This window comes from Quercus lobata, chromosome 2 (assembly GCF_001633185.2).
Source record: "Quercus lobata isolate SW786 chromosome 2, ValleyOak3.0 Primary Assembly, whole genome shotgun sequence".
Lineage (NCBI taxonomy): Eukaryota > Viridiplantae > Streptophyta > Magnoliopsida > Fagales > Fagaceae > Quercus > Quercus lobata.
Window position 1 is genome coordinate 3957097 of NC_044905.1, and position 17165 is coordinate 3974261.

The 17165-nt window shown below is 33.6% G+C and overlaps 1 protein-coding gene across 1 annotated transcript; it reads left to right on the forward strand.

Annotated features, from left to right (window-relative positions):
- The first annotated feature begins 10777 nt into the window (after positions 1-10777).
- LOC115974137 (F-box protein At1g47056-like) lies at positions 10778-12793 on the forward strand. Its single transcript, XM_031094351.1, has one exon. It carries the CDS (start codon positions 10983-10985, stop codon positions 12621-12623), a length of 1641 nt encoding a protein of 546 aa, XP_030950211.1. The 5' UTR covers positions 10778-10982; the 3' UTR covers positions 12624-12793.
- Positions 12794-17165: the final 4372 nt, after the last annotated feature.

Below are 17165 nucleotides of genomic sequence, written 5' to 3' on the forward strand. Positions count from 1 at the left end.
TGGTTCTAATTATTTAAATTTCTCATTTAAGGTTTATTTATGTGCCATCTCCACATATGAAAGAAGTGCTTTCTAGTGTCCTTCTAGATACTTTGTTGGAGTGGAATATTGATAGGAAGTTATCTACTGTGACTATGGACAATTGTAGTACCAATGATGCAGTTATAAAAATTATCTTAGATAAGCTTCAACGTGGTGCACTTGTTATGCGTGGATCAATGTTACATATGCATTGTGCAGCACATGTTCTTAATTTGATTGTTCAGGATGGTTTGGATGTAATTGGATCATGCATTGAAAAGGTTCGAGAAAGTGTGGGATTTTGGACTGCATCAACAAAGAGAAGGCAGAATTTTGAAGAGATAGCTCGACAAGCACATGTTGAATGTACCAAAGAACTAGCCCTTGATTGTAAGACTCATTGGAACTCTACCTATCTCATGCTTTCTTTTGCTATAAAGTATCAAAATGTCTTTTATCGATTGAACATATGTGAGTCATCTTATAAGTGCATTCCAACAGAGGAAGAATGGGAGATGGCAAGTAATATATGTGAGAGATTGACAGTGTTTCACAAGATTACAGAGCTATTTTCAAGTACCTCATGCCCTACAGCTAATCTTTTCTTTCCTAAGGTGTGTGAAATAAAAATAGCTTTGAATTCTTGGTTTACAAGCGCAAATGATGTGATTAGGAGTATGGCATTTAAAGTGTTGGGAAAATTTGATTGTTATTGGAATGTGATTCATGGTGTTATGGCTGTGACAACCATTTTAGACCCAAGATATAAGATTGAATTGTTAGAATATTATTTTCCAATAATTTATGGTGATGAAGTTGATAATGAAATTCAAATGGTTAGAGATATTTGTTATGAAATGATTCGTGACTACAGTTTTGGGAGAATGGGTAGGGAAGGTACTCGTGGCCCTTGTGTGGGAGAGGATTTGTAAGTTGATGACTCCCTTATGGACTTTGAAAGATATCTTAGTAAAAAAAAAAGGGGTGGGAATATTAAATTGGAGTTGGACCATTACCTTGAGGATGATTTAATGCCAAGAACTGTGGATTTTGATATTTTGACATGGTGGAAATCTAATGGGCCAAAGTATCCTACTTTGCAACGTATTGCAAGGGATATCCTTGCCATTCCAGTGTCAACTGTTGCCTCAGAGTCATCATTTTGCACAAGTGGTTGATTGTTAAGTCCACATCGCAGTAAACTTCATCAAAAGACTGTGGAGGCATTAATGTGTGCTCAAAATTGGTTATGGGTTGAAATTAATGGTAATTAAATTTACTAGTTTAATTATGCAATGATTTATGTTGCTACATTCTTTATTATATTTTTCAATTGTTTGATTGAATTTATTTTATCTTTTTTTTAGGTTCTTCATCTACCATAGATGGAATTGAAGATAAATTCCAAAATATCCTGGATGATTATGATGATGAAGAAGAAAGTGGTGTCACAATGATGGAAGAAAGTGGAGATTCTTTTTGAAGAACTAGGCAATTTTTATTTTGTTATGTATTAGGAGTTTGGATTATTTTATTGTGTCATACTATGAGATTTTTGTTGTGATATTGTCTTGTTAAACATTTAGATAATATTATTTAGTTTTTGCTAAAAATTAGTTTGATTTGATAGGATAAATTTATTTATAATTTCAAGTATATTTTTATTATTGAAACATGTCATTTTATTTGAAAAAATGGTAATAGTTGTAGGGAAAATTAACAAGAAATAAAGTTTTACGGTGTAGGGCGGGGCTTCGCGGGGCCTTAAGGGGCGGGGATGAGGCAAGAAATTTTCCCCGTCATGAGGGGTGGGGCAGGGATGGGGTAAGAAAAATTCATGTGGGGCGGGGGTGAAGATCTCATCCTTTGGCCCCGCCCCATTGCCATCCCTACTCAACAACACCCACTAATTAACATTAATCACATGTCATGTCACCTCTATAATTGAATAGTACTATGTCATATGATAGGTGTTAAAATAAATATTTGTAGACATCTACATGCCAAAATCAAAATTACACCAAATTAGAAAACGTAATTTAGTAGATTCCAGTTAACTCAATTAATAAGGTTTTTTATGGTTGAATAAGAGATTTGAGATTCAATCTCTGCCTACACCAAAAACCGATTGGTGTCTTGGACTTCTTGGTCTAATAAGTTAGCTCAATTGATAAAAAATTTGATGGTTGAATAAGAGATTTGGGGTTCAATTTCTGCTTACACCAAAAACCGATTGGTGTCTTAGACTTCTTGGTCTGATAATAAAAAACTATTATCATAAACGGATACTATAAGTTGAAATTCTCCACACCAAAAAAAAAAAAAAAAAGACGTAATTTATATTTTAGTTTAAATAATAATTTTAACCACTCTAACATGGAATAAAGCAAATAAAACGGAAGATTAAAAAAAGTAAAAGAATGTAACTTCCTGCTATTCTAGATTAGCTAAATGATAAGTCATTTAATTAAATAAAATTACAAATTTGACCTAATTAGCTACTACTAGCTAGAGTGGTAGCATGGCTAGTGAGTCATAATTTTATGAATCACCCACATAATGAACTAGAAAAGATGCAAAATTACCGAACACAATATTAGATTTTATATTTAAATTCAACCATGCGTTGGTATTGATCAATGAGCCACATAGTCAAATTTAATTATTCTTTGAATAATAGAATATATTATGTGTTGTATTAATATTGATACAATCACATAGTCAAATTTAATTATCCTTTGAATAATAGAACACATTATGTATTGTATTGATATTGACACAATTACATAATTAAAATATTACTCACCAGTAAAAGAGTACGGTAACAACAAACCATAAGTAGATTAGGGATTACACTTTTTAATGAATCTATATATAAACTTTATATCATTTTTTCTTCTTCTTCTTTTGTTTGGCTCAAGTTTTTAAACTTATTTGTTAGTGTATAGTTTTGTAAGGCCTCTTTTTTTATTGGTACATCTATAGTTATGTTAAATTTCAATAAATTGTATTAAAAAAAAAACTTTCAATAAATATCTCAGTCAAAAAATCTTTCAGTAAATAAGCAACTATAAATATAACAATCTCTCTCTCTCTCTCTCTCTCTCTATATATATATATATATATATATATATATATAAAACAAAAAAGCTCACGGCCCATTTAATCAATTTTGAGATAACAAGGCCTGTATTTTTATTATTATTATTTTTATATACAAGATAGAAATTCTACTCTAACCTAATCTAAGTGAATGTTTGGATAGCAACAAGTGTCCAGCATTTGCGCGTCCAATGTTTTGAGTGTGGGTCCCATGCACAGTGCACGAAACCCACAAACCTCTTTTTTCAGCAAAACTTTCATTAAAAATGGATCTCACGGTACTGTTCACACATTTAAAAATTATTTTGCTACAATGTTTTCAATTTTCAGTAATAAGCGATATCCAAACAGACCCTTAGTGTATATGTGTGTGAAGCTCCCTCCTGGAGACTTGATCCTCGGCCCTTACCCCCCGCACCATACAAGCACTTATACTTATAAAGTAACCACTGCATCAAGAGTGTGTGGTGATATTATTTTTTATAAATGGTCTATTGAAAATTCATAAGAGTTAAGACCTTAAAGGTTTCCATACGGTATAAAATAATCTTCTCATTTCCATTAACCCTATTTTATAAATATTTTTTTTAAAAAAAAAAAGCATGATTCCATGATCAAATTTATTTATGTTAACAATAGAATTTAACAATTTAATTATTTGATAATCAAACATACTAGTTGTCATTATCGTCAACATAAGAATCACGATAGTAATAATACCTTTATATTTGAGAAAACGAAATATAACTAAAATCTCTCTCTCTCTCTCTCTCTCTCTCTCTCTCTCTCTTTGCGCCAAGTGATTGATAGGAGATTCTAGCATAATAAAAGAGGAAGTTCATTAAGTACAAAGCACCAATCACATTAAAACCATGAATTAGAGACTTTATCAGTTGAACTAACTGAAACCCACAAAAATGAGCGGTTAATATAACATATGAGCACATACCTATCGGTTTTAGGCCTTTTGAGTTAAAGTGTGTTTTTATATGTTATATTAATTATTAAAAAAGCTCTCTAAGGTGTTTGTTTTCCCAACAATTTAATGAATTTATAGTATCTCTATTTTCTAGCATATAGTAGCTTGAATATCATGAATTTGGTCCTTTTTGTTGTTGTTGTTGTTGTTGTTGTTGTGTATACAGCAACTAGAAAGACTATAAGCCAGTCTATGTTGTCAAGCAAATAGTTGAGGGTTAAAAAAGTTATATTAAAAATAAATAAAAAATCTAGGGAACTCTATCGTGCAATGACTGCAAATTTCAAATTTGGCCTTACATGGAGAAAGGTTTGTAATTCTTAATTATACAGTCAATTAGTATTCTACATTCATTTTTCTTATGTGTATGGAGCAACTAGAAAGACCATAAGCCATTCTATATTGTCAAGCAAATGGTTGAGGGTTAAAAAAGATTTTAGAAACTAGGGAATTCTACCGTGCCATGACTGCAAATTTGGCCTTATTACATGGAGAAGGGTTTGGAATTCTTAATTATATAGTCAATTAATATTCTACTCTTTTTTTTTTTTTTTTTAATTTCAACCTATGACATCCATTTCTGATTATTATGCTCTTTATTATCAGATCAAGACACTAATAAGTTTTTGGTGTAAGCATATATTAAACCTTAAATCTCTTATTCAACCATAAAAAACTTTACTAATTGAGTTAACTAGAACCTACAATATTCTACATTCATTGTATGATCAATTCAAACTTCACCTAGGGCAAGATATGTACCAAATTGATTTCCTACCATACATGGCATGTCAATGTTTTTGATTCGAAATATACCATTTAATGAAGATAGTTATTATTATAAATTTTTTTGGTAAATAAATAGTCATTATTATCTTGTTAGATTGTATCTAAGAGCATCCGCAGTTGGACTTCTAAATGCCATATTTAAGCATGTTTTAGCATTAAGGCATTAAAAGAGCTCCAATCGGACTAGTCAAATTGTGAAATTGTAAAAAAATTTACAATTGTGTTACAGTACCATCTTAAATGTAAGATGGTATTGTAGCTCAATTCTAAAAATAAATATTTTTTTTTATTCAGCACTATTTTTTCACTCTCTCTCAGCATTCTCACATTAGCTCTCTTTCTGTGTGACTGTGTACTCACTCCCTCTCTTGTTCATCGTGGGGTGTGTGGGTTGTGGCTAGTCATGCGTGGAGATCGGTGTGGCGAGGTGGGTTTTGATTTGGGGTGGGTTCAGATGGGGTTTTGATCGGCGAAAGGAGATCGGGTGGGTTCCGATGGAGTTTTGATCGGCGTGGGTTTTGTGGAGATCGGAGTTTTGATTGGCGTATATGGAGATCGGGTTTTGATTATGTGGGTTTCGTTCCGATGGGTTTTTGATAGAGTAGATTTTTCCGGTAGGCATGTGGCATGGTGGTGGTGATTGGTAGTTTGTTGGGGTTCGACAGCAATGGCGTGGGTCTAATTTTTTACCGTGGGTTGCTGTGTTTTTTTTTTGTTTTTTTTTTTGTTTTTGGTGTTGACGGTAAATTATGGGTTGCTGGTGGTGGTGGTGGTGTCAGGTGTGTGTAGTGTAGCGGTGGTGGTGATTGTGGTTCTTGAATAGAAAGAAAGAGAGAAAGAATAAATAATGAGTTGTATTATAAATGATGGTGAACGTGGGATATATTATTTTATTGTGTTGAAATATTATTTTAATGAATAGAATAAGAAAATAAAAGTTGGGATGCTGGAGTATTGTAAAATTATATTGTATAATTGATAAAGTAGCTTTTTGGAATGATAAAATAGGATGAGATGACAAAACCGGTTGGAGATGCTCTAACACTCTCATAAAGGTTAAGTTGTATGTTGTAATTTGTTTTTATATTGACATAACTTTTTTACATACTTTTAACAACTTACCACTTAAATTTTGTTATGAAAGTGTTGCGTCAATAGCATTATTGTTAAAATTGTTTTTTCGTTACACATAATAAATAAATAAACATTTTCTCTAAACTATTCCTAACCCTGACACTATTAACACCTTAGAAAAATTTCAAGAGCTGCCATGGCATAGAAATGAATCTTATAATCAGATATCATTACTTTCACGAAATCACCCTCTGATATTATTTATTTCCAATCACAAAATAAATTATCTCCTTTATTTTATTTATGCATAAAATAACGCATGGCGTTGCAATGAGTTGTATAACGTGTTTCATGGGTAGGGCGCCAAAAGTTTCTTATGAAATCTCCAACGAGGTTCTCGTGATTTTTTGTACACACAAAAAAAAAAAAAAATATCTTGCTTAGTATGAAAAATTAATAAATAAAAAAACATGATATTTTATTTTAATCACAAGATTATGAAAAAGCATATAGAAGTGCAAGCAATATTTTGATTATAAATTAAGAAAATGATAACAATTTTGAAGCCTTGTGAATGAATGGTTAGTTGTGACTTGTGGTGGGAGACAGAGACTTCGGTTTCCACTTATACGGTTATACCATGGTGGGTGCTTCAGATTGGTTTAGATTTTTTATGGGAAAAGATAAGATCATAAAAGACCCATACTTAGGATGGTGCTGTGCTCTCAATGTTGATTTAGATAGGAGGATTAATTGAGAAAATGATATCTTTTTAGTAATACCATTAAAATGGAACAATATTTTTTTCTCAGAAAAAAAAAAAAGGGGAACAATATTTAGTACTACTCCCCGTTAGTAGTTCATAGATGGAATCAACTAATATTTATAAAACTTTGGTTAAAGTATAAAGAGATTGGGTGGGGATGGAGGGTTAGGCCATGGTGTTGGGTAAATCATAAATGGGATGGATTATGGAAGGTTCATATCAACTAATATTTATTTCCTTATTATACTTTGTTTTTGTTTTCTTAGTTACAACAATAACAAGGTTTTTTTTTTTTTTTTTTTTTTTGAATTAACAAGGGGGTTTTTGAATATTGAATGTCCCCATTGAAAATATATTAGATGGTATAGATTGAAGGGAATGTAAGTTTAAACTTTAAACTATAAATATGAGACACTACAAAGGATGTAAATATCATAAAACTGTCGCTTAAACCTCATTTTATTATTATAATTTGTTTTAATGCATACATGAATGCGCACACACATACATAATATGATTCAAATTTATATAGTTTTCTCAATGGTTATGTTTTTATCATTTGTCTAAAATGAAGTAACTATATTTTTTTATATAAATGAGTTTCGATTCCAAATACCTTACTATAAAGTATTATTATATAAGATCTTAATAGATGCAAATGCATATTAAGTAAACAAAACAAAACAGAAAATGAGATTTTGAGAAAATCTGAAATATTTAATTTTCTATTAAGTACCTTACTCACGTCATTAAACCAACCTGATTAAATATAAGATAATCATGACTCTATACAATACAATACTCCAAAGGGGGGAAAGAACTGGTCTCTTGTCTATTTAGTACCAAATAAGTACGAATTATAGTTGCATCTCATAAATTTTTATTTTTTTTTTAAAAAAAACTTTCATTTAATTGACTATTAGCTTTCTTTTATCAATCAATAAATAAAAATATATTTCTATTAAATTTAAATAACTAAAGTCACATCATGGTTGCCTAATGCCATAATCTATATTATAAATATTTAATTATAGTGGACAACAATTGCAAGCGGAAATTGGAATTGTCCTCATCACTCATTCACTTATGGAACCAACGAAAAAATAAAGGGGGGTCAAGATAAGAAGCTCAAAGAATGGATGGAATGATAATGTATTTACCATTGATAACATTGAAGAGATATGAGTGCGACATAATATCTATTCAAAAGACATCAAGTTGTAGATATTTTTTAGAAAATGTTAAGAGTTACAGTATTTTTTTTTTTTCAAATTCTTTATACCGTAAATATTTTTTAGTAAATGAAAAAATAATATTAAGAATGAACTTAGATAAGAATTCATAAAAAAATTTCCATAATAAAAGTTTGTGACAGTAATATTATTTTTTTTGGTTAATTGAAATTCACAATTGATTACAAAATTATGAACAAAACAAAAATTGATTGCAAAAATCTGAAGATAAATTCTGGAAACAAAATTTTCAGAATTTAGAAGATATATATATATATATATATATATAGACCTTAGATATCTTCTGATCCTTTCCATGATTGAGATTTGATCATAACAATGATGAGGGTTGTAACTTGTAATTTGCAGTTGTAAATTGTAAATTTGTAATCCCATGTAGAGAGGTAGCTTTTAAAAAAACAGATTTAGCGGATAACAGGTGTAGCACATTTTAAGGATTACACGGAAAATTGTTGGCCAAAAGGTGGAACAGTATGATTAATGTTTATTTATTGTTTGGATTAGTTTAATTAGTCCGAGGCGAAGATAATTGTCAGAGAATTATGATACAGAATGGGCGCCCTCATGCTCTTAACATGAGTAGTCCATTTTTTCGCACGTTGATCTATCCGTGATCACTGCAAGAGTGACCCAACGGTCCCAACCCAAGCCCAAGCCCAATTTAAATGATCAATTTGTTATTGATTTAAAATTTAGATGACAGTCCAAATTAACCTCAGTCTCTAGTTTGTGATAAATTAGTTATGATTTTCTTTTCAAAAAAAAAAATTAGTTATGACTTTTTTTAAAAAAATTTTAAACCCCATCTCATATAAAAAAAAAAAAAAAAAAATGAAAATTTGTGATAAGTATCTATTACTCCATTAAATTCAAACATCATTGTTTTGCTTTTTAAGAACTTTTCAATTTAAGGGATACTTTTTGATATTTCTAACAAAGTTGGTAGGATATTATCGTTTGAATAAAAAAAAGTTGTTAGGGTTTAAAAAAATAATAATTAAGGGAAATTTGAAAGAATATCTAATAAAAGTATGGATATATAAATGTCTAATATAAATAGTACACCGGAGACATAAAAGATATTAATTTTGATAATTGATTTTTTTTTTAACAAAATAAACTTGATAGTTACAAGAATAGGGAGGACTTTGAATCTTGTTCGAACTGAGAATAGACTATAACATTGAGCTACAAGACTTTTAATATTAAATGAGGATGTTTGTTTGTTTGTTTTTATTTTTTAGAACAATAGAATTGATTTTTTTTTTAGATAATTACAATATGTTACTAATTTCGAAACTCGAACTCTTTTCCTCCCGAACTTCCAAGCACTTTATGCATGAGGAGGTATTAATTAAGCTATAAGGTTCTTGACAAAATAAATAACCATAATGCCTATGTATTAAAGTTTAGTCAAATTAGCCTATTTGTATACAAGTATGATGCAGAAAATGTTTAAATACAAGTATTACATTAACAAAGATATCAATAGTTTTACCATTAGCAAAGATATCAATAGTTTTTCATTTTTTTGGGTATTTTTTTGGCGGATTCAATTGTAGGTACCTTATTCGATAACAATAGTACTTTTTCAGAATATCTAATCAATTAAAAAGATTATTAAAAAAATGTCATTATATAAGTAGGTTTCGAAATATAATTATGATAAAAGATCCATTCCTATTTATTCTAAAAAAAAAAAAACCCTTCCTATTTTTTTGTTTGAGACAAAAAAAGGGGGTGTTTATGGTTATATTAAACCTCCGAACAGAGCACACACGCTTAGGGATGTGATGCCCACCAACGGACTCCTGCTGGTAGTGAGAATCGAACCTGAGCATGTTAGGCAGAGCGAACGAACCATACCCAACTGAGCCAAGCCTCCGTTGGCAAAACCCTTCCTATTTAAATCTACAAACTTTCTCCTATTTTCATCCAAATATAAGACAGGTAAACCATATAAACCACACAAAAAAAGAAAACAATCGGAGGATTTAAATGGAATTAAATCTTATCTCATTAATTATATATGGATATTATCTATACTATTTATAAGAGGATTTCTAAACCTTAGGTTTAACAGAAAAAAAAAAAAATTTTGAGGACAACCCGGTAAAAATATATCTCTAACTCCACTTAAAATGCCTACAAATCTCATAGTAATCCATATCTTCAAAACAAACTTATCCAATTTTTTTAAAAAAGAAAATGATAACACTAGACAAAAAAAAAAGCCTTATCGCATGCGCAAGGCACATGCGATGAGGCCAATACATGGATAAGAGAATAGGATTGTCATTGATTATAAAATCAAAAATTTATCAAAACAAAAAAATTCAAAACACTGAATTATAAATAAAAAAAATTATTTAATTTATAACAATAGACAAATGCATATTTTTCCCACACTACTTATTTAATTATGTTAAAAAAAAAATTACAATTTTAGTAACTTTTTCAAATTTTCGTAAAGTATTATTCACCCATCACACTCATGACTCACGAGTTAAAGTAGTTTTTCCAATTTTCCACTAGCTCCCCCACATGGTCTCAGACACAGCTGGTTGTTGAAACATCTGTTTCTGGGACCCACATATTAGGCCATTAAACCAACCCATGCGATTTGAATTTTCGAACAGAAATCACGCTAGAAAAAGAAAAACCAAAGCAAGAAATGCTCATGGTAACAAACATAAGGACGCCTATCCCTTATCATCTCTCCCAGTTTAGAATATTCTAATTTTAATTTCTTCATTGGGCCTACCACGACTATTCAATTCAAAAGCTAAAAAAAAAGAAAAAGAAAAAAAAAGAGGTAACAAAAACAGTACAAACGAACTCCACAAAAACCAAATTGGAATCTAATTTTCAAGTCCGTCTCGAACGCAGAGAACACCCAAAAAAAAAAAAAAACAAAAAATGATCTTCTTCTTTGAGTGGCTCCGAGCTTCACTATGGTGTTGTGATCTCATAGCTTAAATCTCAACCGTCTATCTGGATGGGCCAGTCAACTTCGACGGCTGCCATTTCCAGCCGCCGTGAAATCAATCACAGCAATCGACCTAAGTCGAAATCAACGGCCCTGATCTGCCCGATGCAACCCCTCGAAGATAACGATGACAACGAGATTATCGATGGTGGCGATCCTGACTATATCTCTGAGCTGCCTGATGAGTGCTTGGCTTGTATATTTCAGTCTCTGAACTCCGGTGAACGGAAACGCTGCTCTCTGGTTTGTCACCGGTGGTTTCGGGTCGAAGGTCAGAGTCGCCACCGACTTTCTCTCAACGCACAGTCGGAACTCTACCCGCTGATAGATTCTCTGTTTTCGCGGTTCGATTCCGTGACGAAGCTCGCTTTGAAGTGCGACCGTAGATCCGCGAGTATCTGCGACGACGCGCTCGTGCAGATCTCGCGCAAGTGCCGGAACCTCACGCGCCTCAAGCTCCGCGCGTGTCGCGAATTGACCGACGCGGGGATGGATGCCTTTGCGAAGAACTGCAAGGGCTTGAAGAAGCTCTCGTGTGGATCCTGTACTTTCGGAGCTAAAGGTATGAACGCCGTGCTCGAAAACTGTTCGTCTCTTGAAGAACTCTCCGTGAAACGCTTACGTGGCATCACCGACGGAGCCACGGCTGAGCCGATCGGTCCCGGCGCGGCGGCTTCGTCTCTCAAAACGATTTGCTTGAAGGAACTCTATAACGGTCAGTGTTTCGGTCCCCTAATTACAGGAGCAAAAAACTTGAAAACTTTGAAGCTATATCGGTGCTCCGGCGATTGGGATAAGCTTCTTCAATCGGTCACAGAACACGTTACGAGCTTAATCGAAATCCACCTCGAGCGTCTTCAAGTCAGCGATGTCGGTCTTTTGGCGATCTCGAATTGTTCAGATCTGGAAATTCTTCACCTCGTGAAAACGCCCGAGTGCACAAATAACGGACTCTTATCGCTCTCCGAACGTTGCAAGCACTTGCGGAAGCTTCACATTGATGGTTGGAAGGCGAATCGAATCGGAGACGAAGGCTTAATCGCGGTATCGAAAAACTGTGGTAATCTTCAGGAATTGGTTCTCATCGGTGTGAATCCAACGAAGCAAAGCTTGGAATCTCTAGCTACGAATTGCAAGAATCTAGAGCGCTTAGCTTTATGTGGAAGCGATACCGTTGGTGACCCTGAGATTTCGTGCATTGCTGCAAAATGTATAGCATTGAAGAAGCTTTGTATAAAAAGCTGCCCTGTATCCAATCAAGGCCTGGAAGCCTTAGCCAATGGCTGCCCTAGTTTGGTGAAAGTGAAGCTCAAGAAATGTAGAGCAGTAACTATGGAAGGCGCTGAATGGTTGAAAAATAATAGAGAATCACTTGCTGTGAATTTGGACAATGGTGAGACTGAGCAGCAGGATGCGAGTGCAAGTGATGGAGCACAAGAAAACGGCGGCGCGGCCGAATTCCTGCCTCCTGCAGTGCCTAGCCAAATGGCTGCGGCAGCGGCAGCTGCTGTGGCGGCGAATAATATGGCGAGAAGTACGAGCCGTTCGAGCTCGATGAAGTGGAGATTAGGGCTATTAAGTGGGAGGAGTTTCGTGGCTTGTACTTTGAGAAGGTGGTCAAGTGCTAACAGCAATGGTCGGGGTAGTTAGGTTGATGTCCGGTCTAATTTACATTGTTTTGTGTTGTATGATCTGATTCTGTCTTTCTCTCTTTATCTTAATGTATTTAATTTAATTTCTGTGTGTTCTGTTTATTGCGCTTATTTTGAATTGAATCTTCACTGTTGCAATTGGTAATCATACTTTTCTCAATTCTCTTTTTATTTGAGTTTGTTTTGTTTTTTTTTATTCAGTAAATTCTCACTTGTTAACACTCTTTTGCTATTAATTGATTTATACAATTCTAGTCTGCAAATAGTACCTGGGGATTAATATTTTTTAATTCTTTTTCATTTGGTTGTAAGAAAAAAGTTTGAAATTTCTTCTGGTGTCTTGTTATTCTATTGATTTATTTGGTAGAAACTCAGGCATCATATATGTTCAGTTGGTATCTAGAGAGGGTTTTATCAGTTACCTTAGGCTGGGAATTCAGAAGTTGGACCTAATCAAGGTGGAAAAGGGTTTTATGTCTTTTTTTTTTTTTCCATTGAAAAAAAAATGATTTACTGATTAGTAGATGATAAAAGCACAACTATTTCCTAAATTTAAGAGAATGGGATGGTAGGATGAAAAGTTCAGACAAACTATTAATACCATTTAATGTGCAGTCTTGCTACTGAATTGTTGATTTGAATTCTGATGTTCTTTCAATCTATGTTTTGCTTTGTTCCAGAAATTGTGGTTTCTGGTTGTGTGCTTTAAAATTTTTGGTTTTTATTTGGTGAGAAACAATGATGTTTAGGAAATTTGACCAGTGCAGTGGATATGGTTGGATCATGTTTATAGGAGATGAGTCTTGTAAAGTCAATTGGATAGTGGAATTTATATAAGTAATACGAATTTCGCTTAATATAAAAAAATGACTCAGCTCAGTTGAGGCCACTGGGATGCCAGTGACAAGTCATACTCTTTTTATTTAATCTGCAAATATTGAGTACTTATCCTTCTTTGATCCTTGAACTTGTTATTTGCTTTTGGTTGCATAAACTGAGTCTCTTTCTCTTTCTCTCTCTCTCTCTCTCTCTCACACACACACACACACAAACACTATCATGCATTACATCCTTGAAGTTATTGACAGCTTCTGGTGTAGCGTTTCCATTCATCTAGTGGGAAATGTAAAATCAACCATTAGCTCTTTTTGTAAATCTTTAATTACTACCAATTTGGATGTCTATTAAACAATCTAGGTTGAGTAGCCAAACTTTTGTATCGAAGTCCCAGAACTGATTCTGTTTCTATGCTCTCCGGTAATTTGATCAGATAAAGTTTTCAGTAATCAAAACTATTAGTTATTGATATTGATTGTGTGCCATATGGTTGATATCTACTCTCCCTTTCTCCCAGTCTCTCTCCTTTTCTCTGTGGTCAGTAGGTACATGTCAAAGACATTATGATTTCTTGAGGTTGAAGGCCTTGGTGGCCTGGTGGGGTTTGATCCATCTAGCTTACAGGTTCGGTGAGGCACAGAAAGTCATGAACCTCCTGCCAAATGATGAAATAGTCAGAAGGCTTGTTTTAGTATTGCCAATGGGCCTAAGAGGTAGCTATGAAGAGGATATGCTTGGCGTAAGAACTAAGAAGTTTGCCAAGGGAGCAGCTAACGACTAACAGCCAGTCATTGTGAGTCTCAGGTATGCAATGGCTTCTGGCTTCAACTTTTTGATGGGCTTCATTGTCAATCTAAGGGCACATTTGGTGTGAGTTGCTGTGTTTATAAATATTAGGATTGATTGGCCTGCTTGTTGTGATTACTTCAGCTGAAAATGAAAATTTAGAAAAGGTTATTAATATTCATGTGCATGTGTTTGTTTGGGCATATTAATGGTCTTTTTATATTAGGTAAAGGTGCTTAACATGTTAATTAAGCATTATGATCTCTGTTTGTATGTTACTGTTCTTTGAAATCGTCTTGTTGAAGTTGAAGTATATTGGAAGCTTAACTCGATCACATTTGAGTAAAATTTTGTCTTAAGGTTTCAAGTAATTGTTTTTGATTGCAGCAATGATGATGATGATGATGTTTTTGGGGAATCAATAATTGGGTTGAACTCATATTTCTTAGGATGGGAGAGGGTATAATTTCACTTTTGGTACTGTGTCTCTCTCTCTTTACCCGCACAAACATACCCCCTTGAGGAATGTTTATGTGTGTATGTGAAGTTATGTGTGACAATGATGGCTGCTATGGAGGCTGGGATATCTATACCTGATTATTTTTTCAAATCTGATTATGAAGAAAAAAAAAAACTAAAAGGGCCATTTTTGAGTGGTGATTGCTGATGAGAAAAGATAACTGTTGTATTTTAATTAAGGCTTGATTTGCAGCTTTGAGATATGTTTTCTTTGCAATCTAGAGAATTTAATTGGACACTAACTATTTATTTGTTCAGATCTAAAATATCTTGTTCAATAACAGGTCTACAATATCTTGTTCATATCTTTATTCAAGATAGCGCACTCTTTCACACACACACACCCACACCCACAAGGCTACAGCCTTTGAAGCATGTCCATAATTTGATCCCACTGTGCGTGTGTGGTGAAGTTTATGCAGTCAGAACTTTTTGCTAGGCTCTGCATAAATTTTTGACATCTTTTGTAAAAGGTCCTGATGATAACCCTCGACCTTGAGCAAAGATTTTGGACAAGTTGTCTAGAGACCGTTCAACAGGATCAGACCGAGTCATAGCAGCCTAGCATATCTCATAAATGGCGTGGTGGCCTACGATCATGACTATTATTACAATTGGCTTTTGCTGTGTTTTGAACTTATCCCATAATATGTTCTTTATTCGAGCACGCAATAAGCTTGAAATCCACATAATCATTATCAAACGCCATGTGCAAGAGTAAATCTGGTTTAATATCCTATTTTTTTCCCTGCAGAAATCTTTTTTTTTTTTTTTTTTTTTTTTTTTTTTGAGAAACTTCCCTGCAGAAATCTAGTTTAGAATCTTGTGCTCCGAATTTCTAGTTTAAAACGTATTATATGATTTGGTAACAATATTGCAAATTTTCACATTTTTCTATTTTGGCTTTGGCCAATCATTTCTTTTCTGCTCCACAGCTCAAGCATTTTAGTGTGTGTTACTTTTTTCGTTTCTTTTTTCACGTGTGCTATCTCTGAAAGTATGAACATGTAATATCTACTTTTTCTAAAAAGTCACTGGCTGTATTGGCATTTTGCTTTCTAAGTTATTGTCACCTTGACTATTAGATAGAGATTCCTGAAGAAGTTAGAAGTTTCCATATTTTTAAAATCGGATTACTGAATCATAATACCGGTAGGATGGTGATTAGTCAAAATTTGCTATAGATTTGGCCACAAAGCAAGCGTGGATGAGCGGGCAGCTCGCGTACACATTAGACATTAGACAGAAGTCACAGACAGAACAGAAGCAGCCTAACTTGTATTGCACGGGTATATTGATTATTGACCACACCTTTTTGTTTATGAGTTATGACTTATGACTTATGACCAAATCCATTTCCTTTGTGTGTATCTGAATGACCAACAGTTTCATTTGCTCTTATGCGACCACGCACTATGCACTTCTCTGGGGAATGGGGAAGTGCTTTGCTTATTCGAAAAGAAAGAAAGAAATGGGAAAACCAAAGAAACACGAATGAACTGTAACCGGTAAGAGCAAAAGCTGTCCAACTATGAGGAAAGCTTTAGAAATGACTTTTTATAGTTATACTTATGCAAAGTGAGAAGAAACAAAAAAGGGGGGAAAAAGTAAAGGAAGAGTGTAATAGCAAATGGCCTAATTGCATGCATCAAAAATTTCAAAATCACACTTAATTATCTAGCCACAGAACTGCCAGGGTTGCCAAATTGAAGCAGCTTGGCAGAGGCAAATCATATTTAGTAAAGGATCCCAGTCTCCCGTGCTATGAATATTATCTGCGGGTCCAATAGAGCTGGACCACAAAGCCATGGTTTTAGGGTGTAGTCGCATAGCTTATAGACTTCAGTAGGCCCAGTTTTAGATCCGGGCTCTGGCCATAGGCCCATAGTTCCCAACCAATCAACTCTCAACTATACCTATAAATAAGGGAAAATTACACTTTACTACTCTATATTACATTTTACACCCTAAACTTCTTGAATGTACATTTTGCATCGTAAACTATAACTCTTGTTACACTTTGCACCCTGAAATTAAGTTTGCTGTTAACTTGAATGGAAATATAATGTTTATGGTGCAAAGTGTAATCAAGAGTATAGTTAGAGTGGTAAAATTTAATTTCTTCTTTGTTTTTAATGGATTGAGAAGAGGGGCAATTGGGTCATTTCACATAATATCATACTTTTTCATCCAAGTTAACGGCAAACTTAACGTTGGGGTGCAAAGTGTAACAAGGGTTATAGTTTAGGGTGTAATATGTGCATTCGAAAAATTTAGGGTGCAAAGTGTAATTTGGAGTATAGTTTAGGGTGGTAAAGTGTAATTCTCCTTATAAATCACTGTTTATTTTGTTTGTAGTCTACATATACTAACTTGCAATTTTATAAGGTTATAGCAA

Coding starts and splice junctions, on each gene's coding strand:
- LOC115974137 (XM_031094351.1), top strand. CDS start 10,983: ATGGGCCAGTCAACTTCGACGGCTGCCATTTCCAGCCGCCGTGAAATC.